The 26,597-nt window shown below is 42.5% G+C and overlaps 1 protein-coding gene across 2 annotated transcripts in view; it reads right to left on the bottom strand.

Moving 5' to 3' along the window:
• Nucleotides 1–26,597, bottom strand: part of rapgef5a (Rap guanine nucleotide exchange factor (GEF) 5a) — a 267,567-nt gene that overhangs the window by 157,615 nt on the left and 83,355 nt on the right. Inside the window, exons 6-9 of one of the 2 annotated variants that reach the window (XM_041183142.1) lie at nt 21,063–21,147; nt 19,026–19,074; nt 17,662–17,738; nt 7,973–8,122 (exon numbers count right to left, since the gene is read on the bottom strand). In XM_041183142.1, coding sequence (XP_041039076.1) covers nt 7,973–8,122; nt 17,662–17,738; nt 19,026–19,074; nt 21,063–21,147 — 361 coding nt within the window. Of the gene's footprint in view, nt 1–7,972; nt 8,123–17,661; nt 17,739–19,025; nt 19,075–21,062; nt 21,148–26,597 lie in introns of those variants that run through there. The other variant, XM_041183143.1, reaches the window with a different exon arrangement.

Genomic DNA, 26,597 nt, shown 5'->3' on the forward strand with positions numbered 1-26,597 from the left:
GTTCTGTGGAACACCTCCAGAGCTGAATTAATACAAAAAGGTAAGCATAAAACCTGTATCGCCTGTATGGTGTGTTGAAGGTACAGAGATAGGAGCTGAGTTCATCCAGTTTGACCTGCCAGAAGCCTGAACTCGCATCCAAGACTGAATAGTATTTAGCATCAGCTAGCTTACATGTGATCTCTTCTACTGTGCATAGCTGCTAATGCTCACTTTGTACTGCCTGGTTTAGGTCTCTGGGATCCAGACAGACTCGCAGATTCCCATCTGATTTTTCAACAAATACAATTGGATTAACTCACTTTGACGGTTCTTCAATTTTCTTGATGATGTGAAGTTTCTCCATTCTGTCCAACTCTGCTTCCAGTCGATTCTCAGCATTACTGGTATTTTCCTGGGTGGGTGTATTTTGGGCATCAGTTTTGTCAATCGTGATGATGTGTTCTCCTTTTAGGCAGCCAATCCCCTGGAACACATCTTCATACTCGCTCAGGATGTCATCAGTGGTGACAGTCATTATTCTCTTGATTAGCTTCAGATTTTCACAAGCTTTGATTCCAAGAATGGGTTTTGCATCAGTTTTCACCACTATGAATGGAAGTGCTTGAGACTGTTTTTTGAGGTTCACTTTAAGTGTGCCTTCTATTATAATTTTTTCATCTGTATAAGAAGACAGCTTCATTTTTATTTTAGTTAGCTGTTTTTTGTTGCTTATCTTACAATACAGGCTGATGGGAATGACATTTGCTTCTGCACCTGTGCCAAGCTAGAAATTCACCATCATGTTGGCAATTTTTAAATCAACCTTTCACTTGTCTTCTTTGGAATTTGTTGTTGCTGCACCAACAAAAAGTTTCAGTGTCTGTGTCATCAACTGCAATTGTGTGCACTTTCTTCGATTTACACATCTTAGTGAAGTGGTTTAGTTTATCACAGTTCTTAGACTGCTTTCTGTAGGCTGGAGACTCATAAGACTCCCCAGACCAGCACATCATCGATATAGATTTCCATGCCCTCTAACCCTTCAAACAGCTGCTTCACTGTTCTGTGGAACACCTCCAGAGCTGGATTAATACAAAAAGGTAAGCATGATAAATGCTCTGTTCCGCATCGACTGTATTTAAATGTTTTAATGGCAATTTTGTTCTTTTTACGTTCAGACTGTCTATTTGTTCTTTCCAGAGGCTGTTTCTGTTTAACTGCATCTAACTGCTTGACCTGTGTGGCTTATTATCTTCTATCTGTTGAATCTGGAATTTCGTTGTCTCTGCCACTCTACAAATATTTATTCCTTTCTCCCGTGTGAGATCAGCTTCTCTCAAAAGCCGTTCTCTCAGAGTGTCATTTGCAATTCTGCAAATTATTCTATCTCGGATGAGTGATTCTTCAAGATCCCCAAATTCATACTATTTAGCTCATTTTCTCAGTTCAGTTATGTATTGACTAATGTTGTCACTGCCTTACATGCACGTAAAAAATCGGTATCTTTCATACGTGATGTTTTTCTTTGGGCTGCAGTAGGCTTCAAATTTTTCCATTATTTCTTTCAAGCTATTTCGTTTCTCATCACTTTCAAAGATGAATGTGTTATAGGCTTCTGGGGCTTCTTCCCCTGATATGTCAGGAAAGATGGGAGACTGCACCTAAGGGTCTTTTTTTATCACTAACCATCGCTGTGAGATACAGCTTGAATCGCTGCCGTAATCGCCTCTAGTTTTCAGTGAGATTGTCCTCTAAACTGAGCTCTGTAAGTGGATTCAGAATCTCCATTGTTGTGGTTAGTTTACTTCTGATACCATGTCTTGTTTCTTGTTTCTTTTTTTAATGATGCACACAGGCCGTCGACATTGTAGCCGAACGAATTTTATCGATAACATATTTTCCGCACATGATCACATATCTGCAGTGTCTGAACTCTATCAAGCTGCACCTGCACGCTAACTTTTTGTGTTTCATACACAATAGCACCCGGATTCCTCTGCGCTGCACTTTCTGGAGTCTGTCTCCATTTAAATAATAGTCTGCCTTTTGATTCTCCACACCAAAGTGCATGACCTCACACTTTCCTACATTAAACTCCATCAGCCAAGTGTTTGCTCACTCACTCAACCTGTCTATGTCCCTTTGCTTATTCCTTATGTCCTCATCACAACATGCCCTCCCACATATTTTTGTATTGTCAGCAAATCTGGATACGTTACATTCTGCCCCCTCCTCCAAGTCATTAATATAGATAGTAAATAATTGAGGCCCTAGGACTGATCCTTGTGGAACTCCACTCGTTACGTCTTTCCAACCTGAAAAAAACCCATTCATCCCGACTCTCTGTCTTCTGTGTGTTAACCAGTCCTCAATCCATGCTAATACATTACCCCAAATACCGTGAGCTCCTGTCTTGTGCAATAACCATTTAGGTGGCACCTCATCGAATGCCTTCTGGAAATCCAAATACACTACATTTACCAGTTCCCCTTTATCAACTCTGCTAGTTATATCCTCAAAGAACTCTAGCAAATTTGTCAAAAATGATTTCCCTTTCACAAAACCATGTTGACTCTGTTTGATTGCATTAAGCTTTTCTAAATGTCCTGCTATTTCTTCTTTAATAATGGACTCTAGCATTTTCCCAATGACAGATGTTAGGCTGACTGGCCCATAGTTTCCTGCTTTTTGTCTCCCTCCCTTCTTGAACAGGGGCATCACATTAGTGGTTTTCCAATCCCCTGGGACCCTCCCAGAATCCAGGGAGTTCTGGAATATTTTGACCAATGCCTCCACCATCTCTGCAGCCACTTCCTTTAAAACCCTTGGATGCAGGCCTGGTGACTTGTCTGCCTTTAGTCCCATTAGTTTGTCAAATGCTTTGTCCCTCGTGATAGAGACTGTTACAAGATCTTTCCTCCCATTAGCTCCTTGCTTATCTGTTATCTTTGGAATGTTTATAGTGCCCTCCATCGTGAAGACCGATGCAAAATATTGATTTAAATTTTCTGTCATTTTCCTGTTCCCTGTTATCAATTCTTCAGTTGCATATTCATGAAGGCACAGAACTTTGTGCATTTTGCCCGGGAGCAGGCAAACCAGGAAGCAAGAGCATCAGGATTTGCGCGGATCTCAGGTTTTCCACAGGTGCAAGGTGCCATCGATTGCACTCATGTGCTGCTTAAATCTCCATGGCAACAATCAGTCAACTACATCAGCCGCCAGGGCTTCTAATCACTGATGTTCAGCTGATCTGCAACCATAGCAAATGCATCCTTCAGGTCTGTATGCAATTCCCCGGGAGATTGAGCTGCCCTACACCCCTCTCACGTTGACACTGATGGAGGCTAACTATGGCACCAGTGATGGAGTTCAGCCTGCACAACAGTGCAGGACCAATGTCCTGGAGCAAGGTCTCCAGGGCAGCTGCCATTCTACCAGTGTTGACCTCGATGCATTGGCATGCCGGCGCCATCATGTTAGACTGAAGGCGGACAGACTCCTCCATCGTGCGTTACAATCTGAGGAGTGCAGTGGACATCCCTTCCTGATGTTCCCGAGCTTGCCTTTGCAGCTCCAGCAACTGAGGTATGACCGAGTCCAGGTGCTCCTCATCTGACTCGGACTCAGCATATTTCTGGCCTCCGGCAGTTCTCTGAGTGCCAGAAGCCTGGGAAGTCCCTTTCGCCACCTGCTGTGGATCAGACAGTGCGATGTGCTCTCCAGATTGTGATCCTGAGGCTACTCCAGAGCTAGGTTCCATTGAGGATGGTGTGGGTGAGTGCTGTGATGGGTCTTCAATTAGGGTGTCATCAGATTCCTCTTCCAAGGTGTCTTTGGGGCTTGAGTCGAGGGCCTGGCTCATGGACTCCCTCAGCTGTTTCCCAGATGTGCCTGCAAAAGAGATAATTAGTGCATGGCAGGGGACTGCGGAACAGGGGAACTGACTCACAGCATTGTTGTCTGATGGATGTTGCACTGCTGGATTCTCAATTGGTTGAGCATCATCATCCTCACTGTCAACACAGGAACAGTCCAAATCATCACCAGCCAGCTGGATGACTCTATTCTCAAAGTCTGTAAGGACCCTAATATCAGGCATTCCTCCACCAGTCTGTGATCTCTCCCTTTTGTTGTGTGTCAGCTTGTCCTGCATGAATAGAGATGGAGAGAGTGTAAGCAGGACACCTGCCAGCCAGATCATAAGGATGCCTGGCATATGTGGGTAGTGAGTGGTGCCACGGACAGAATGAGGGCATGATCTGCAGGACAGATGAAGGCGTATGTGAGAGAGTAAATGGTGATGTCCCTTTATTTGGCAGTGAGTGAGATCCCTGTGGATGTGTGAAGGGTTTTGTGGGTGTGTGAGTTGAGTATGATGAGAAGGGTGATTTACCCTGGTGGAATGGAGGAGATCATTCATCCTCTTCCTGCACCGGATGGCTGTCCTCTTTTGCAGAACACTGGCGCTGACCACCGCTGCCACCATCTCCCATGCTTGATTAGTCACCTTGCTTGCTGGTCTTTGCCCAGAGTAGAGGTGGTGGACTTCACAGCAGGCCTCCAGGGGTGCTGGAGGGCAGCCTCGCTAAATTTGGAGGCAGCATATTTCCTCCTTTTGACAGCCCTCAGTTCCCAGAAGTTTCCTATCCTTGAAGAGTGCTAGCTCTGTGCAGGGTTGGCCTTTAAATATGGCGCCCAGTTTCTGAAGGCCTGAGGTAACGGCAGGGCGGGAGAATTAGAGGATGCCCCTTCAGTAACCCAGCGTGTTTCCCTGGAATGCATTAATAATAAGGCTGGGCACGCCGGGCAGGGGACAATACGATGAGAAATACCGCCATTGTGGCCGGCTGGTAAAACGTCCTTTTTCCCGCCCACTATCACACTTAGTGCAAATCTGGGACGATTCCACACATTATACAATTGCAAGCATTTTCTTCCTTTAGAAAGCCACATGCCCAATTTTGCTGATGATGTAAAAATGGGCAGCATTGTAAGCAGTCTAGATGGAAGTGTAAAATTACAGAGCTATTGAGAGATTAATTGAATGTGCAAAACATTAGCAAACAGATTTTGAAGTAGGCAAATATGAGGTTATTCACTTTGGTCCTAAAAAGAATAGAACAGGATACTTTCTAAAAGGTGAAAAGCTAGAAATAATGGAAGTCCAAAGTGGCTTGGGATTTCTTTACATAAATCATTAAAATGTCATTGACAGGTATAGAAAATAATCAAAAAGGCTAATGGAATGCTGACCTTTCTATCTCTAGGACTAGCATACAAGGGGGTATACAAATGCTTCAGCTCTACAAAGCTCTAATTAGACCATATCTGTTGTACTGTCATCAGTCTGGACATCATGCCTTAGGAAGAAAATATTGGCTTTGAAGTGAATGTGGCCTAGGTTTACTAGAATGGTAACTGGACTCTATGGTTACATTGCGAGGAGGGATTACACAACTAGGCTTGTATTGTCTGGAATTTAGAAGGTTAAGGGGTGATGTGATTAAAGCTATCAAGGTATTAAGAGAAATAGATAGGGTAGATAGAAACTATATCCACTGGTTGGGCAGTCTAGGACTAGGGGGTATAGTCTAAAAATTAGAGCCAGACCAATCAGGAATAAAATTAGGAAACACTTTGACATGCAGACGGTGGTGGAAATTTGGAACTTTCTTCAAACAGCAATTGATGTTAAATCAATTATTAACTATAAAACTGAGATTGATGTACTTTTATTAACCAAAGGTATTCAGGGCAAGGTGAATATATCAAGTTATCAAGAATATATCAAGCCATAATTTTATTGAATGGTGGAACAATCTAAACAGGCTAAATGGCTGCCTTCGTTTCCTTTGTTCCATGTATTACATATCCTACATGAACTATGATCAAACCCATCTCAGTCAGGACCCCACTGCACTGCCCAATTCCACCCATATTTTATCTGTTGCCTAGCAGCAGCTGGAAATGTATTTCATGCTACACTGCCTGCCTTGAGTTTTTGCTCAAATTTGCATACCCAATTTTAAACTCATTGACTTCAATACTACTCTCCTATGATGGGCAGCAAGAAATTAGGATGGTAAATCTTAAAAATGTGAAACATGACCCCTGATAAGGGTCCACTGCTGCCATTTTCTACAACAGGTAACTAAGCACGCAATGTCTTGGAGAGGTGGGACACTTCATTAACATATTCACATCAGGCTTCCAAAGTGCAAATTGGAGCCTGATTTCAATTTAAGCATTGCTAGCTAAATTTTTCAAGGCTCAGGAAAACTGGCAGTGTGGGACCTACTGGTTAAGTTCCTTTTTATAGCAGTCCTTCTGGGCCAGGAGGAGGAGGAGTATATCTCGCAGTCACAGACTTCCCTCCAACTCCCAAAAACCACGCACTGTTCGCCCCCCTCCCTACACCATGACAAGACTAGGGGGGGGCCACCGAAAGCCATTCCCTTTGCTTCTGATACCCTGTCTACCCTGTTGCCAGTGCCCCCACCCCCCTCATCATCCCGCCCTACTTGCCTCTCTCCAGCGATGCAGTGACAATCTTGAGTGAAGGCTACGGTGTATCACTGACAGCAGTCGCTGTGCCTGGTTTGCCGCCGATTCTGGGGGCGGATTCCTATTGAGGATTTTGTGCGTCTGGTAACTTTTAGCTTCTCCCAGCTTTTTCATTAATAAAATGTTGCTTCATTTTACATCTTGTACTTTGACTTGTTAATTTAAAAAAGAACCTTCCAGTGTGCTGTTAAATTGTGAATTACAGAAAGTCAAACCTCTGGTGTAACTTGCAGATTCCAAGGTGAAAAAAAATCTAATCTTTTTAAAAAAAGTTAGTCTGTCGGGAGGCCCGATGCTGTCCAGTTAAGTGCCTGATTACCTGGTAATGGCATCAGGCCTCCTGGAGATAAGTGACACAGGGTTTCCACCAGTATTCCACCCAGTGCAGAGGACCGCTGTGCCAACACTAAATTCCGCCCCGTTTCTCCTCCTCTTCCTCACACTTATCCCTTTAAATTGCATCCTATAATTTTGCTAACTGTCTATATCTTGCTGAGGTCTTTTAGAGCTCTCACAGTTTCCCAAGCCCTTTACCTTTGCACATGTTCAGATTGTGATCTTTGTACAAATCATCTATATGTTTGGAAAACAAAAGTGGAACCAATGCTGATCCCTGGGGTTCACAACAGCCAACCCTTCTCCAGTCTGAGTAATACCCATTTACCTTATAACTTTTTTTCTGTTTGTTAAACCACATTTATATCCAGGTTTTTTTGTACCAATTCTAAATTTTAAAGAAAGAACTGCCTTTCATGACTTCAGGATGTCTTGAAGTGCTTCAGTCATTAAGTACTGTAATCACTGGTGTATTATAGGAAACCACAACAACCAAATTGTGTACAACAAGATTCCAAAGCAGCAATGAGTTAAATGACAAGGTAATCTGAATTGATGGCAATGGTTCAGGGATAAGTGTTGGCCATTCCACTGGGAAGACTTAGCCCTGAATGCCTACAACCCTGCTCTCTAACTGTCCACTAAGTGATGCATGAAAACTGGATGGTACTCCTAAATATTATTCTCTCCATGACAGTGGGGAGGGAATTGTCTTTCACTTGCTGTCTCTCCCTGATGTAACATCTGAGTTCAGTAAGTTAGCATGCTTGGGGAATCAGTGCAGCATAACAAACTGACATGCTTAATAAGGCACAGTCCGCTGCTCCCACAAAAGGGGAAGTGTTTTGGAAAAATCTAGGAAACTGCATTTAATATTTGGTGTTTTTCAGTTGCTGTCTGAGAGTCAAAACAGAAAAGTCTATTGTCTTTTTGATACAGACTGTAATGACGTAAAGAATTTCCCAGTGAAACAGTGACAAGCCTAATATAACCCAACAAAACTGCACTGTGTTCCAATTAACAAAATGAATATGAATGCTGTCCATGAGTATGCAACTGTAAAAATGAGATCTTAATAAGGGCTCACCTTTGAAATCCTGCTGAAATTCTCTTGGACCACTGGCTGAATGTGGCAATTATCTTCAGTTAGAATGACATGAGCTGCAGTTGACTGTTTCTGGACTAATTCAATGCCATCAAAATCATCTTCCTCCCTGATACTGCACACTAGTCCACCCTGGATAGGAAAGGGAAGAGCAAACAGATATCTTAATCCACAATCCCAAGACATGCAGCCTGAGCTTGACTACCCGTACTGCTAAGAATACAGCTACAGATCACCAGAAAATATCCCAGCACTGTAACTATTCAGACCATTTTGTCATGTCTGAATATCTGTAATACTGTCACACAGATATTTCTTCTTTAAAAACAGAAGCATTGTCAGTCACATCTTCCCTGGGAAGCAAATACACAATCTAATAGTATAGTCTGATGCCATACTCAGTTAGCTTATTTTCTACTGTCAGACCTCTTTCCTGTAAATGTACAAGGGCAGTCCATCACTCAAAACCCCTGGGAAAAGTTGACCAAGCAGCATTTTAGGGAGGGAAATGAACTGAAGCCCTTCAAAATAATTAATTGCCGTAAAAATATGCCATTTGCCCAAGCAAATTGTCTGTGAAATATTTACTCTTATGCAATCCATTTTTTGCTTCCTACTCTGCCCTTTGAGAAAAGTAACAGTATCCGTGGGAGTCAGTTATTGTGAAAGTACTTTCTTGGCATTGGTCCAGTCTTTTATCTAAAATAGCAGCGTCATCGCTCAGGACTGATTCACAAAAACCATCAGAAGACAACATGAAAGTGAAACCCTGAAACATGGTAAGATTTTGAAAACATTGCAATGGATTTCCCCCATGGACCAGAGCCGACATTGGCCTGCTGACATCCATTTTGCTTTCCAGGCCTCATTTGGATCAAGACCATGGGCTAAGGCCAGAGTTCCGGGTGATATGCCTGAGAGTTAAAATCAAACCTGGAATGAATGTTGCAAGAATCGCAGGTAACAGTGCATCCTGCCAATAGAAAGCAGAGACAATGCAGAGGTCAGCCATGGGCAAAGAGCCTCAGGACTCAGCAGTGGCGGGGGGTGGGGGGTGGGGGTGTAGTGGGGGGCGGGGGACGGTCGTTCTGTTCTAAAAAGAGTAATACTGGATGAACTTCTCAGGCATCAGGTGCAGCACTGACATTAATAGTCAGGCTTTCTGGTGCATCACATTGTCTATAATTCACCTGTCACTTGCAAACCTTAACCATGTTGGGGCAGACTCTTCTTTCACCCATCCCATGTTAGGAAGGGTGGAACTCTGGCATTTATGAGTTCTGCTGCAAATTTCGACCATGCCCTCACCCCCAATGCCACCCCCTCCCAAAGAAATACATCAATTTTGCCTTAAAACATAAATCAATATTTCACTTTGTGCTTAATATTTTACTTTAAGCTATATCACTAAGTGTTTGTGAATTTCATACCTCAAGCATCCTGATTCATTGATTTAATTGCAACATGTTGAGATAAATTTCCCTGGAGTTCTCACATTATAACTTAATTGGAATACCAGAGAAATCCTGGAGAAATAGCAGCAGTTGGGAGAAACCCTATGGAAGTTCCACCCATTTGTGTTTTTACTGTTTCCAACATTTCCCTTTACATTAGGGATGGGTAATGGAAGAAAAATATTGAGTATTCTACATGTGAGCTGCCTCACTGCTCTCCAGAAGATACAAGCTGTTAGTTAAAAATTCAGGAAGTGAGGCACCAAATGGAAGCTGACAGCTAAACTACAGGGACAAAGGAAGAATCAACAGACAGCATCAAGTGAACTTTTTGTACTTTGAGCAGCATTTGCAGAGAAGAGTCATGCGGGCTCAAAACGTTAACTCTGTTTCTCTCTCCACAGATGCTGTCGGACCTGCTGAGCTTTTCCAGCATTTTCTGTTTTTATTAGCAGAGATCTTGCCTGTCTGACCATAGCCAAGACATGGTGAATAGCATGGGAAGGCAGGGAAAAATATATGACAACAACTAAACTGAAAAAAAATCTCCTGAGTGTTAAATTCATGGAGACATTTCAGCTTGAGCACAACCTGATTCATCAAGCTTTACTGTTGCTAGATTGGTGATGGTACAAAAAGGATTAAATAATGAACATCAGTTCTTCACTGAAGAACCCATCTGAGCATCATAAATAAAGAGATCAATAAAATTCACAGTTGGAGACAAGAGCCAATCTTTTTAAAGGACCATTCCAAATCACGGTTCATATATTATTAGGAATATAAAAGCAAGTGATTAATAAAATTAAATAGTCACACTTGAACTGGAGAAACGGTTTCAGCTTGATTACTGTTTATTATCAAAAGCATGATGGTCCTGACGTTTCCTCTTCACATCTGTCATTTTGATTGCTCTGGTATTAGTGCATGTATAGGGTTGTGGGAAGGAATGTTTCTATGCTATCTGTATCTGTATTAGCTTGTTTACAATTAACAGAAACACATTCCAGGAAGTAAAATTACATTCTAGGTCCCATTTCTGTTCAGTAAGCATTTGGAACCAGTTGTGATAATGGAGTAGAAGTTAAATTTTGTTGTGCCTGTTTTGCAAGAGCAATGAGGCCCAATTTCGGGGGCCAATGTCTTGCATTCTATCGATGCCTGCAGAACTTCTGATATAAAATTGGCTCAGGCCATTTTTCTGGCATCCCTGGCAGCTACCTAAAGCAGGCAAAAAGGCCTGGCTTTTTAGTTGCTGATGTGCCAGGAGATGAGTCTATTAGCACACAGAAAATCCAGAAATAAGTACAGCACATTGTCATTTACTTTTTTTTATAACAGCCACTGCTCTACATCACTTCCGGGTTTCTCAACCAATTTGCTTGAGCAGGCATGATAGAGGCTCCCAGGATTCAATTTGAATTCTTTGGCCAAAATTTAACTCTCGCGGGTGCACACCCGATCCAACCAAGCATAAAATGACGTGCGGTGATGTCGGGCAAGCTTCCCGATGTCATCACGCACTCGCGCGATAGTTCGGTCGGCAGGCACAGGAGTCAGCAGTGCGCCCGCTGACAATTAAAAGGCCTATTAAGGCCATTGAATGAAATTTTTCCCTGCCTGTCCAACCTTACTATTGGCAGGCAGGCGAAAAGGTCAAGCGGCCTTTGCAATTTTTAGGAAACCTCATCCACGGGCGTGATGAGTTTTCCAACAGCTATTAAAAATTAAATAAAAATTAAAACATTTCGTTAATAACATGTCCCTGTTCAAGCGTGAAGATGACTATGTCAGGCTGTTGCATGACTAGTCTGTGAGACAGCTCTCCCGATTTTGGCACTAGCCCCCAGATGTTACTATGGAGGACTATGCAGGGTTGACAGGGCTGAGATTGCCATTGTCGTTTCCAGTGCCTAGGTCGATGCCAGGTTGTCCATCTGGTTTCGTTCCTTTTTTGTGACTTTGTAGTGGTTTGTTACAACTGAGTGGCTTGCTAGGCCATTTCAGAGGGCATTTAAGGGTGAACCTCAATGCTGTGCAAGCGCGCACAAAAGTCAAAAGTGTGTCCACCGACAATTAAGAAGGCAATTAAGCCCCTTAATGGCACAATTGTCTCTGGTTTCTCATGGCCCGTCCAATTTATGGTTGAGCGAATTGGCCAGGCAGCTTTTACATTTTTCATCAAACCTCATCCAAGGGCGGGTTGAAATTTCTATTAAGAAATAAAATAAAAATAAGTATCTGTGGACAGCATTTTTATGAGAAAAATTTTCAGGTTCTTGATTGTGATGCTTGGACATTTTTTTGCAGCTTTTTAAACCTTTATTTCATCATTTGAAGGTCCCCAGCTCCCTGAGGCAGCTGTCTGCCTTCAGGGAGCTCTCTCGCAGTGCTCACCCTCACCCACAGTAACGTCATCGCCCACCCTCTTCCTGCTCTCCACCTCAGCAGCAGTGAGCTTTTCAGCACACCTTTCCCACTGGCTGGCTGTTAATTGGCCAGACAGAGTGAAAGCAGGATCGGGGGCCGATCGCAGTCGACAGTCTGCTTCTCGACCACTCCTGAGCCTGCCAATCACATGTGCCTGCCAAAGATAAAACTCAGGCCATATATTAGGAGCAGGAATAGGCCACTCAGTCCCTTGAGCCTGCTCTACCATTCAAAAGATTATGACTGATCTGATTGTAACTTCAACTCCACATTCCCCCCTGCCCTCGATAATGTTTCACCCTCTTGCTTATCAAGAATCTATCTAGCTCTGCCTTAAAAATATTCTAAGACTGCTTCCACCGCCTTTTGAGGAAGAGAGTTCCAAAGACTCATGACCCTCTGAGAGAAAAAAAAAAAATTCCTCATCTCTGTCTTAAATGGGTGACTCCTTATTTTTAAACAGTGACCCCTAGTTCTAGATTCTCCCATAAGAGGAAAAATCCTTTCCACATCCATCCTGTCAAGACACCTCAGGATCTTATATGTTTCAATCAAGTTGCCTCTTAATCTTCTAAACTCCAGTGAATACAAGCCTAACCTGTCCAGCCTTTCCTCATAAGACAACCGGCCATTCCAGGCATTAGTCTAGTAAACCTTCTCTGAACCGCTTCCAACACATTTACATCCTTCCTTAAATAAGGGGACCAATACTGTACATGTGGTCTCATCGATGCCCTGTATAACTGAAACATAACCTCCCTACTTTTGTGTAATTGGCCCACCCACGTAAAATGGTGGCGTGCAGCCGATAGCGGGCAGTGATTGGCTCCGCGCCTGCCCTTGCCCACTCCCACCTGGCCCACCCAACATAGGTAACTACAGCTTATGAATTGTTGGCATTTGAATTTATCGTCTAGGCTACCTTTGCCCTTTTTGTTTCCCAGCCTACATGTAGCTTAAGATCCTCCATGATAATGACTGTACTTTTCCAACAAACGCCCATTATGTCCTCCTTTATATGTCATCCTAACATGTGATTACTGTTAAGGGGCCTGTACAACACTCCCACAAATGTCTTCTTGCCTTTATCATTTGTCATCTCTACACAAACTGCTTCCACATCCTGGTTTCCTGAACTTAGGTCATTCCTCTCTATTGTGTTAATACCATCATTAATTAACAGATCCACGCCTCTACTTTTTCCTAGCTTCCTGTCCTTCCTAAATGCCATGTACCCTTCAATATTCAGGTCCTTATCTATGTCATCCTGCAGCCATGTGTCTCTAATGGCTTTCAAAGCATAGTTATTTATTTTTGTTTGCTCTATCCATTCACCTGTTTTGTTTTGAATGCTACATTATTTCAGGTACAGAGTCTTTAATTTTGTTCTTTTGTTATTTTTGTAAGTTCTAGCCTTATCTACTGATTTACTCTTAGATTTGTGCTCTCTGTCCCTTCCAGTAACAGCCTGTTTATCCTTTCTCATAGTAATACCTTTCTCTCTTGCCTTGTCCCTACTCTTTGATTTATCAGATCTTCCCAAATTTGATCCCTTGCCTCCACCATTTAGTTTAAAACGCTGTCTACTTTCCTAGTTATATGGCTCGCTAGAACACTTGTACCAGCATGTTTAAGTTGCAGACCATCCCAGCAGTACAACCCCCACATTCCCCAGTACTCATGTTCGTGCCCCACGAACCGGAACCCACTTCTCCCACACTTTGAGCCATGCATTCATCTCTCTAATTTTATTTACCCTATGACAAGTGGCATGTGGCTAAGGTAATAATCCAGAGATTATTACCTTTGAAGTTCTGCTTTTTAATTTAGTGCCTAGATCCTCATACTCCCTATGTTAAACCTCGTTCCTAGTCTTACCTATGTCTTTGGTACCTACATGGGCCATGATAACTAGATCCTTCCCCTTCCCCTGCAAGTACATCTCCAGCCCTGAGCAGATATCTCAAACCCTGGCATCAGGCAGGCAACATAGCCATCTGGACTCATGCTCACGACTGCAGAGAACAGTATCTATCCCCCTGACTATGCTGTCTCCTATCACAACCACATTCCTCTTCCCTTCCCTAACTTGAATGGCATCCTTCACCATGGTGCCATGGTCAGTCTGCTCATCACCTTGCAGTTCTTCTCCTCAACCACACAGGTAGCAAGCACCTCTTACCTGTTGGACAAAGTCAGAGGCTGAGGCTCCTCCGTCACTACATGCTTGTTCCCCTTACCTGCCTGACCCACAGTCACATCCTCCTGCCCTGACCATTTACCAACTCTAAAGTTCTGCCTAATCTAAGGGGAGTGACTGGTTCCTGGAAAAAAATGTCCAGGTAACTCTTCCCCTCCCTAATGCCCCTCAATGTCCACAACTCAGGCTCCAGCTCAGCAACTCGGAGCCTAAGGTGCCTAAGCTGCAGACGCATTCTGATGATACGGTTGCCCAGGGTTGCAGTGTATTCCACAGATTCCCACATGCTGCAGTTACACCACACCACCAGCCCAGCCACTTCAGTCCAACATTATTTAATTAGTAAACTTGGATTATCAATCACGTTATCGACTATGCCTAGTCTCTTTCAAAACAACTGGCCAACATGGAACAGTGCTCTGAGCAAAAAGCAGTTCCCAAGGCCTCTATAGAGCTATCTAAATCAGTGAAATCCTGTTTCAGCCCATGACCTTCCCTGCTGCACCAGTGCCAAGTCTAGCAGTCACTCCAAATGGTTAGACCTGGATTCCTTTAGCTGGTAACTGATTAACCCAATATCTGGCCAGATAAAAACTCTAATTCTACCTCCCATGTTTTTTATGGTGTTGGCGACAACTGCCCAATATGGAGGCAATCTAGGAAAGCTTGATGGCATTGAAAGTTGGAGTCAGGGAATTACAAGTATCCTTCTAACTTCCCTGTTGTTACTCCCAAGTTCAAGCATTTGGGCAGTGAACTATCTGTCCTTTACTACTAGGCAATTCCTTTTTTTGAAAATTTTGCAACCTCCAGTTTATATTTTAATGGAGGGGGATGAAGAGCCTGGTAAACAATGCAAGGAGGAGGAATGCTTTCACAGGTCCAAGTGCAGATATGTTAATCGCCTGCTAAAGCCTTCTCCAGGGGAATCCCATGCTTCTACTATTATGGGGGTGGGCTTATGATGGTCATTTTGACTGTGGACATTATGGGCGTGAATTTCTTCAGGAGTTCTCCCACTCGTACATGATAACTTCACTACTTGTGCCGATTCTCTGGAGAATTTTTTTCCAACTCCAACACTGAAGTTATGCCCAAGGACCAGAAGACCCATGCAGAAATTCACCATCACATATCTTGGGAATTATGGGCAGGATTTTTCCCTTGGTGGGGGTGCTTTGCAGGGGTGGGGCAGGAAGTCAACCGTTGCCCACGATCGGCTCCACAGCACGATTTTATGCGGGCGGGCCAATTAAGGCACTGAGCACAGCCTGTGCAGGTTGGGGGAGGAGGGAGAGCATGTGCCACCCACACACCGAGCATAATACTCTGCCCTATGTGTTCCTTTTTCCTGCTCAGGATGGATATGTTTGTATGCAAGGGGTTTGTGTTTTCTAACTTACAGAGTGATTGTCCCTATTAAATGATTTTATCAGCAAGTTTCTGTGAGTTTTAAAATAAAGCGCATTATTTATTATCACACATTTACCCTGGATGTTTAAAACTCAATGACTCTCTCACACATGCAAAGGTTAGATATAGAATGAAGGTAAAATAAAATGGTTACAACTTTTACTTATTTCCATGCCTTTTGTGGCAGACCTGTAGTTTATTAGTTGAAGTTGATGCATTAGTTGAATTGAAGGTCTTGTAAAGCAGAGGATTCTCAGTAATCTGCGAGGCTTCTTGTAGTCGAACCTCCAGGATGTTGGTTGTCATGCAGGTGAACTTGAAATTTGAACAGGTTGGAGGGAGACCTTATCCCACTTTCAAGGTTTTGCTGTTTATTACTTTGGCCGCTTGGATGACTTGCAGTGGGTTTGATGGCTTACGGTGGAACTCCCTCTGCATGTAGTTTCTTGCTGAATTTTGAAAATGGACAATCAAATGGCTTCTCATGATGTGACTTACAAGTTTTAACTCATTGTTCCAAAAAAAGGGTGGTACGTTGATTACAGATGCTGTGTTATTGTTGAACACCTTGAGAGTTTGAGACAGCCAGTGTCTGTGTGTTTGAATGACCCATTCAATTTGAAATTACCCTTTTGAAATAGTTTCAGGAAAGGCATTGATACAACGTCAATCTAGAAGGTTCTTATATTCTTTCTTAAGACAGAGGAGTGATTTCAATCCACAAAAGGAAGTCAGGTGATCCTTGGGCAGCCTTTTGCAGCCTTTTGTTCAGTTTTTAAAATTATAAAGGATTGACAGAAAGTTCAATACATACTGGAAAATGACATTTTCCAGGAAAAGATTTTTGATAAAAGCTAGAATCTAAAATTCCTTGGATTGGGTTTCCAACACTCCTTCTGGTCCAAAGGCAGAAAGTCTGAGGAATTTCAGGACCAATGGGCAGGATTTTCCCATTAGCGAGTTGGGGGGGGGGGCGGAACCCGCTCGATGACACGTAAAATGACGCGGGATGATGTCGGGAAGAACCCCTGACGTCACCGCGCCCCATTTAAATTTTCCGGTAGGTGGGGGTGCAGCAAAATCAGCTGTGCACCCATCGACCTGTCAATGGCCAATTGAGGCCATTGACAAAATCAATTAAGTAAGTAAAGGACGTGTGCGTCCAACCTTAAGGTTGGCGGCAGGCCAGGAGCCCCGGCGCGAAATCGAAAAAGCATGAAACCTCGGGCGGGATGAGATTTCATGTAGGTTTTAAAAAATTTTATTAAAGCTTTTGTAAAAATTATGGACACGTCCCAACTCATGTGACAGTGTCACATGAGGGGACATGTCAGAATTTTTTTTTTCTATTTTTAATTTTTGTCACAGAACAGCCGATCTCCCTGAGGCAGCACTTAGCCTCAGGGAGATGGGTGCGCTCTTTCGTGTGCATGTGCGAAAGACCGCACTCTCAATTTAGGGAATCCTCCCCCTGCTCGCACAGTGCTTCCGTTCGGACCTTGCGTTAAGGCCCGCCCACGTAAAATGGCACTGCACCCCCAATCAGGGGCGCCAATCGGAGACGCGCCCACCATTCAACTTTGCCCCCAACAGGGGGAAAATCCTGCCCAATATGTTTTTGATATAAAATCAGGTTCAAAATTCTATGGATTAATTCATCAAGGTCCAGCATCTTTGTTAACTTGCTGGAGAAAAAAGACTGGAATTGCTGGACAAGGTATGCTAATCAGATCCCCGAAAATGATAGACTATCTATCTAAATAGACTATTTATCAGGGGTTCATTCCGAACCATCTGGTTCACTAAGGAAATCAGCCACTTGTAGCTGGTCTGGACTACATGTGACTCCAGATCCAAACAATATGGTTGATGAAATAGCCTAGTAAACCACTCAGTTTGAGCAATTAGAGATGGACAACAAATGCTGGCCTTGCCTGCATCCCACGAAAGAATAAAAATGACAGACTTGTCTTTTCTTCTCCCCACAGATATAAAAAATAGAGTTGACAAGGACAAAATGCCAAAAAAACAGCAGATGTAACTCCTCCCACAACATGCAATATAACAAATTAGATATGTGTCACTGTTCAACATAGCAGCACATGGTGGCTTATGCCACATTAATTATGCGGTTGATAAAGATCAAGCAACTCATTGCTATGCAGTAAATGTACCTTATTTCTCTTGATATTATTCACACAGCCTTTCAAATCAACTTGCTTGATATCACTTCTGTTCTCTTCTCCACATGCTGAAAAAAAATCCATAAATTTATCATTGCCTGAGCAAGGATTGTATCACGAGATAGTTTATTGTTGGGAAAAGCACAGGAAATGTTTGTGAACCACTTTCCAATTCTTTTCTCAAAGCTATCCACAATGTAAATCATGCATTTTACCTCCAGGAGAGATTTCAAAATGTGTTGCATTTTTGCCTTCAGGTAACGTTAATATTCTTTTCACCTAATTCTATACAAAATATATATTATTGGCATCACTGGCAAGGCCACTATTTAGTTCTGAACCTTAGTTGTCCTTGAGAAGGTGGTAGTGGGTCCATGTGGTAATGGTATGTACCACATTCCACAGTGCTATAAGTTAGGGAATTCCTGGCAGATATCAATGAAGGAACAGTGATGGTTGTCGAAGGATTCTGATGACAGGTCATTGACCTGAAAAGTTAACTCTGTTTCTCTTGCCACCGATGCTGCCAGACCCTATTGAGTATTTCCAGCATTTTCTGTTTTTATTACCTGAATTCAATTATTGTTTATCAAGAATCTCATTGATGTAAAAATACACTGTCTAGATTCTGATCTACATCTGAATTGTTAATTTATTTCCCCCTTTTTTTGATGCTGAAAGACATGCTGTGCATTTCAACATCAACTTGCATTTATGCAGCACCTTTAATGTAGTAAGGTGTCCCAAAGCACCTCATAAGAACATTATCAAAGAAAATTTGACACCGAACATGTAAGGAGATATTAAGGTAGGTGTACAAAAGGTTAGTCAAAGAGGCGGGTTTTAAGGTGCATCTTAAAGGAGGAAAGGGAACTGGAGAGACGGAGAGGTTTGGGGAGGGTATTCTAGAGCTTAGGACCTCAGCAACTGGAGGCATGGCCATCAATGGTGGGGTGAAAGAAACTGGGGATGTGCAAGAGGTCAGAATTGGAAGGATGCAGAATTTCCAGCATTTTTTGTGTATATTTCAGTTTCCAACATTTAAAGTTTTTTTTCTGTTATCTCTTCATCTGTTTTTTGTATGTGCAGTTCGGAGAGAGGTATACATATAAATTTTGACCTTTATGCAGATAATATACATGAAATTATTTTTAAGGAAGCAGCTGGTTTAAAACGTGATACAGCTATTATACAGACCAAGGCTGGTAGGAACTCCCAACTGGGTGTTACAGCAATGAGGTCAATCCTTTGTCATTCAGAGGATGTAGTATCAGTAATGTGCGATAACCTTCTACATTGTGTCAACACTCCTGACGGAAAGAAAGCGTGGGTGGGAATGGAATCAAGATACTCACATGATGTTTCTCCTTTTGAAGCAATGGCAGCAACCAACTCTTTCTTCACCTATTGTCCAAAACAAGGAACATAACATGAGTGTGAGCACTGGCTCAGATCAACAAGCTGCTGTGCTATTGTAAGCATATTCTGCAGCAGAAGAAACTGAAGATTAATTACTTCTTAAAAATAGGACCAAAAATTATCATTAGCACAAAAAGCTATTTTCAGTCAAATTTTGCTGCAATTGGCAGCAGAAGTTAAATTTATTAAAATTGGCACGAGCAAATACAGATACAATCCATAATGGAGTTGTGGCAACTGCAATCCAAGCACCTGAGGTCAAAATGTTAACTGCTAAATTATTCCTGTGGAAATAAGACTTTAAATGATACAGTTAGGACACAACACTACAAACTCTTCTCTAGCAAGAATGGTTTTAATCGAATGATTGTGTTCATAGGTTCTCCTCCTGAATAACCTGATTGTTTCCCCACACAACGACTGTAGTTCATTGTACACATTTTGAGGTGTTTCAATATGATAAGTCACTACATAAATACTAGTATTGTTTTTTCTACACTGGAGAGAAGTTCTCTCATTCATCAGGGCTGTCACTTTGAATGTGGATTTCAAAAGGCAGTTCACAATGTTTTGCCTCTAATATCATAGTCATGACCTTAATTTTGTTGGAATTTCTGCTGCACAATCATAAATTCCCAAACATGTGGTGGAAACTCTGTTCACTGTATAAACCACTGAACTTCCAGTGATGTTTTGACTTTCAAGTCCGAGAACTTCAAGGGCAAATCGATTGAATGAAAAGCAATGGCCTGGTGCAGCAGTTTTTTAACCTGTAAGTTGCAACACCCACTCCCAGCCACCAATCCCCTTCCCCCCACCATATCCCTTAGTGTCTGTGAGAAACAATCAGTGAAGATGGAGAAGGGTCTAGCAGAGCAATGAAAGAATGAATGGTATCTCTATGAAGAGGAGAGAGCCTCTGTGAAAGAGTGGCTCAGTGAAGGGAGGGAAAATGTGGCTCTCTGTAAAGAGAGGAAGAGATCTGTGTGGATACGGAGAAGGGAATTAATGCCTCTCTGAAGTATTTAGTTAGCCATATAATGTTAAGGTTACAGAGTAAATGTCACAATTTATTTTCAATTTCACCAAAAGATGGCCTGGTATAATAAAGATTGAGATCTGCTGCACTATTAGGTAAGAATCTCACTAATTGGAGCAGTAAACCATACTGGTCAGAGTGCCTCAGTCTATGTTGAATGAGCTAATCAGCAAGAACCAAGGAGCCAACTGACGCAGCTCCCTAGGCTACAGAGGAGAAAAAACAGCTCAAGTTCCCAGTCTGGTTCCAGTCAAGATTCCTGGAAATTCTCAGTGTGTGGGTACCAAATGTGAATTGGATTGGATTTTACAGTGATGCCTTGCACAGATAAACATCCACTAAGGTCAAGTGTCCTTTAGACCCTCAAGGGTATTTTTATCCGCTGCAGAATGGTTGGATAGGTGGCAGTGGGTGGGGGATTAACAATTCAAAAATCTGGAAACCAACCCCAACTCACCTCTAATGCGGCCATTTTCAGTTTTATCGGTTGGGTTTGGGGCGAGTGAGGAACCTGCTCCCAGGGAGTGGGTTTGTAATTTAAATATTTTAATGAGGCTGCATTCCTCCACTTTAGCAATAGTTCTACTTTTAATGCCTGGGGACCCTGCTGAATAAACTTCTCAGCTCCTGAGAATCTGTTTATATTAGTGGAATGTCTATTATAATAAAGATTTTCAGAGAAATGTGAGGGGATGACATCCATGTTTGACAGTATTGCAATCTGTAGCCATCTTCCAGCATGTTTCAACTTGCTTTTCTATTGATTTCAAATCAAGTCAGCCTGTTAAGTGGCTGCCAATTCACCCTCACCCATTTTTCACGATTGTCAAAGACCAATTTCACCAACAATTGTTGCAACTCTGATAGCTGGTGTTACATTTTTAGGGGCAATGTTTCAATGTTAGCTTCTGAATTAATAAGAAATATTTTTTACCGTTGCTGATAAGAGAGCAAGAGCCTGAATTTGGAGGACTTCATCGCATGGAATTATTTTCTCCTCTGCTGATCTTTGCTCTGATCTGAAAAGATAAAAAGGGTAGAAAATCCATTAATTCTTAATCTTATTTGAAATGTTCATTTATTTTGGAACAGTGAAATATATTTTGCTGTCCACTTGGGGCACAGAGAAATATATCAGCTGGTGACTTTTGGTTCCTCATCCTAAAGGTCAAAGAGTCAGAAACGTTTTTGTGTTCATTTACTCTTTTTAAGTTGGTTATGATCCAAAGGTCTAGCGAAAGCACACAGTTTAGATGAACAAACATTCCCTCAGACCCCATTGTGCTTCAGGGGGACAAAACTCGAACGCACCCGAAACCGGATCACAATGCGCAATTAGCCCACTTATTCCTTCTAATGCAGTCAGCTAACAAACTATGTGCAGCCTGCTAATTGAAGTGATAGTGAAGTGCAACCCAGTGTTAAATGTGCTTTTGAGTGGCTGCATACCTGAACAGGGAGTTTCAGGTTCGTCCGAGGCTAGCACCACTGAAAGTTAGGCTGCTCTACTTAAACCTAGTCTCTTAAAGGGCACATGGGTTCTGGCTAGAGTGACTGCTGTAAGTGTCTGGGAAAGATATCCTCAGTGGCAAGAATACTGACTAATCCTCTACAGCAGAGAACGTGCTCCAAGATTCTCAGATGCAGCACTGATGGTATCGATGCAGGATGTGGACAGGAGAAGAGATGTGCTCTATTCACGGATAGACAATGCAAAGGCAGTGGAATCATATAGCCATTGTGGTCATTGCAAGCTGTGTAGCCCTGAGGACCTGGGCGCAGTACTGCAAGAACTACCTCAAGTGGTCAAGGTCAGTGAATCCATCTTCAAATACCATGTTCAACCAACTGCACCACTATCCGCACACTCAGCTCAATCCACCAGACACCCCATCACTCACCTACCAACAATCTACAACAATCATGCCTCAAAACTCACATTAACAGCTTTACCTCACCCTCACATACACAGCACTGCTGCAAGCATCACATCAGGATTTCATATTTATACACTGCCAGCTATTCAACCATGATGGACACATCACCTAAATACATTGCACTACACTCACAGACAAACTTCCCTCTCTCTTATAGATCAAGATGGTTCATAATCAAAGGCAGCAACACCTAACGGGGGAAAGACAATGATGAAGGACAAACACTGTTAGTGCCCTGTAGTCAAAGCCAGAATAAGGATAGCCCAGCTGACAGCTCACTGGAGCTCACCAGAGGGTGCTGCTGAAGATTCAGCTAAGGACTTTGACCTACAGATAGAGGCTGATGGGTATGCAGACTGAAATGCCTATTGCATTGGCAGGCCTGTGGGAAAGCCTGCCATCACAGTAAAGGTGCATGGAGGAGTCCAGTACCAACTTGGCATAATGTGAATATAATATTAAATAATAGGAAGAATGTACAGGGTTACTCCGTGATTTTGACTATGTGCAGAGTTTGGAGTCCATCTTTTTCTGTGTGGAAGTGGTTAGCAATTTCATGACAACACTTGTGGGCCCAACATTATGCAACATCTGATGGCTGATGTCTCAGCTTACATTGGGGCACAAGCAAAAACTGCCCAACACTTGTTACTATTGTGGAAGCTCAGACTGAAATGATGCATGCTCAGCCTGCTACTATGCAAACTCATTCAACTGCCATCATAACTGCGGATACCAGTGTGCATAGGAACTTGCAGGATCTCACAGCAGCCCAGCAATCTGTCCTCCAACACATCGCCAAGATTGCTTCCCTGTAGGAGTGGCGGTGACACCTTGGAACACAAGCCTGAGGTTCCCAGTCAGGATAACAGCATTCATCCTCCCACATCTGCTGCTCTATCAGTGCCCTTCCTGTTGCCTGTCAGCCAGTCCAGAGTCCTGCCACCCATGCGAAGGTGATGCAGTCTAAAACTGGGCTTTCTGGGCCAAAGCTAGCCAAGGTCATTCTGCAAGATCATCTGCAAGCATCTCCCACTGAAAGTCACCAGCCTTCCACCAGCCATGCCGTAGCCACTGGGGTGGTAATATACTAGAACAACCTGTAACTAGTGGCGTGCCACAGGGATCAGTGCTGGGGCCTCAATTATTTAGAATATATATTAATGACTTAGATGAGGGAAGTTAATGTACTATTGCCAAGTTTGCAGATGATACAAAGGTAGGTGGGAAGGCAAGTGGTGAGGATGACACAAGGAGTCTACAGAGGGATAGAGACAGGTTAAGTGAATGGGCAAAAAAGTGACAGATGGAATATAATGTGGGATAATGTGAGATTATGCACTTTGGCACAAAGAATAGGGAAACTGAATATTATTTAAATGGAGAAAGACTGCAGAACGCTGCAGAACAGAGGGTTTTGGGATCCCTTGTGCATGAATCCCAAAAAGCTAACATACAAGTTCAATAGGTAATAGGGAAGGCAAATTGAAAGTTGGCCTTTATTTCAAAGAGAATGGAGCATAAAAATAAAGAAGTCTTGCTAAAAATATACAAGGCACTAGTTAGGCCACACCTAGAATACTGTGAACAGTTTTGGTCTCCTTATCTAAGGAAAGATACACTGGCATTGGAGGCAGTTCAGAGAGGGTCCACTAGGTTGATTCTGGGTATGGAGGGATTTTCTTATGTACAGAGGTTGAGTAGGTTGGGCTTGTACTCGTTGGAGTTTAGAAGAATGAGAGGCGACCTTATTGAAACATATAAGATTCTTAGGGGGTTTGATAGGGTAGATACTGAGAAGTTGTTTCCCCTTGTGGGAGAGTCGAGGGCATAATCTCAGAGTAAGGGGTTGCCCATTTAAGACAGATGAGGAGGAATTTCTTCTCTCAGAGCATGGCAGGAGTCTGGACTGGCTGACAGGCAACAGCAAGGGCACTGATAGAGTGTCAGATGTGGGATGATGAATGCTGTTATCCTGACAGCGGACAACAGGTTTGTGTTCCAAGGTGCCATTTCCACTCCCACAGGGAAGCAATCTTGGCGATATGTTGGAGGATAGATTGCTGGGCTGCTGAAAGATCCTGAAAGCTCCTATGCACTCTGCTTTTTGCAGTTATGATGGTAGTTGAATGAGTTTGCATCATAGCAGCCTAAGCATGCATGATTTAACATGTGGAATTCTCTACCACAGAGTGCTGTAGAGGCTGGGTCATTAAATATATTCAAGGTGGATATAGACAGATTTTTAATCAGTAAGGGAATCAAGGGTTATGGGGAAAAGATAGGAAAGTGGAGTTGAGGATTATCAATCAGCCATAATCTCATTGAATAGCGGAGCAGATTCGATGGACTGAATGGCCTACCTCTGTTCCTACATCTTATGGTCTTGTGGCTTTGTGTTAACAGGCAATTGCACAGAAAAGACAGTCACTAAGAAAGTGTATAATGGTTGACCTTTGCATGTTATATTCAATGGCTTCATTTATAAACTTGGTTTGGAATGTTTATTTTGGGGGGCTATTTATTTCTGTATTGTGGCCAAGAGGATGCTCTGATTGTCAGTAATGGAGGAAAGGTAAGATGTGAGACTATTGATGAAACAGGGAATTTACAGAGGTGAAATTTATGAAAGATGAAATTTCAGTTGGAACGCACATGAATCAAGTCAGAGCAACTCTCAACAGTTCCATCCTCGTGTTTCGGATCCACTAGTGTTTAGCGATATCTCCAAAATATACATTTAAATCTACATTGCCTTCTACCCTTTCACAGATGTTCCTTTTGTTTTTTCTCCCCTTCCCCCTTTGCCTGCCTCTATACTTGCCGAAAACCTATTACACCTCCAACTTTTTCCAGCTCTGACAAACGGCAATGAACCTGAAATGCTACCTTTGTTTCTCTCTCCACAGATGCTACCTGACTTACTGACCATTTCTGGCATTATTTGAAATTCATTCAGGGGATATGAGCTTCGCTGGCTGGGCCAGCATTTGTTGCCCATCTCTAGTTGCCCTTCATAAGGTAATGGTGAGCTGCCTTCTTGAACTGCTGCAGTCCATGCAGTGTAGGTACACCCACAGTGCTGTTAGGAAGGGAGTTCCAGGATTTTGACCCAGAAACAGTGAAGGAACTTTCCAACATCACAGTATTTCGCTTTTGTATAGCTACTGCAGGCTCCTATATAAAATGCTAAACAATTGATCAGTCCATTAAACTTATAATAGCTCAAAGGAGTCAACTGTCCCTTGATCATTCTTGTATCATGAGCATTCATCTCACCATCAATGAAAGACTGGTAGCTGCATCTGTGTACACATTTGAGCATACGCACATGGAACTCTGGTTCCTTTGCTTAGTGATGATGTTGGCAAGCAGAATAACCTCAATGATATAGTAACATAGCCAGCACTGCAGCAATTATTGTAGAATAAATGTGGAATAAGAACAGCTTCCAGGTCTGACCACAATTTAAAAAGCTGCCATAGATTGCAGTTTTGTAAGAATAATCTTTTATTGAATTTTGATATTACAGGACACCAAAATCTTGACCAAATTCATAATTTTCTGTAAGGTCACTCTATTGAGTTGCATGCATTGATCATCTATACATAAATCAAGAAGACATGTTAAACAAATGCTTGAGCAATTACAATTGATGTGCAGATATTAGTTTTTACCTGACATAGTTACTTTTGTTTGTCACCCCATTTCCTGATAGATTAAATTACTTTACAAAATTTTATCCCAATTTTCCATCAATCTTCCGTAATCCTGAAGATGATTGTTTAAGCTGAAATACAGTTCTATGGACACTAACAGACTCTGGTATCTCATCCAAGAAGCTATTTTGTATAGGTACTTCTAGATGTCTTAGGGGTCACTTTATGAAATCCTGTTCCCGGTGCGAACCTTGCCTGCCTGGATTACCTTATCAGTAGTACAAACATCCTACCAAGATTAATGGATGGAAAATCTATGGTGTTGAATTCCATTAATGCACACTCAGCTATTCCTCTAGCATGTTAGCAGGCATTTTACCATGATAGGCATTATAACTTAGTCAACCACGAATGTTCTTTTCAGCAGGAATCCCTAAAAAGTTAAAATGTAAGGTGGTAATTGTGGTTGGGGAAATGTACATGTAATTGATTTGTGGGTCACGGATTCGTGGGTCACGGTTGCCTCTCCCCACCAGTTGGCCTACTTCAAATGGATCCCACAATGGCTCAGCTCAGTCTGCTTCCATTGAGCTTAGTGCTCTTACCTTCATGCTGCCACTCTTTTCACCTGCCCCCAGGTTTTAACCTTTCTCTACCACTGCCCCTCGTGGTCTCTAAAAGAAATAGAGACTTGAATTTATATAGCTCACTACCAACGGATGTCCTAAAGTGCTTTACAGCCAATGAGGTACATTTTGAACTGTAGCCACTTTTGTAATGTAGGAAATATGGAAGCCAATATGTGCACAGCAAGCTCCCATAAAGAGCTAACGCCATGGGATATTTTATATCCATCTGAGAGGCCAGATGGGG

Source organism: Carcharodon carcharias, chromosome 3 (genome assembly GCF_017639515.1).
Source record: "Carcharodon carcharias isolate sCarCar2 chromosome 3, sCarCar2.pri, whole genome shotgun sequence".
NCBI classification, from domain to species: Eukaryota; Metazoa; Chordata; class Chondrichthyes; order Lamniformes; family Lamnidae; genus Carcharodon; species Carcharodon carcharias.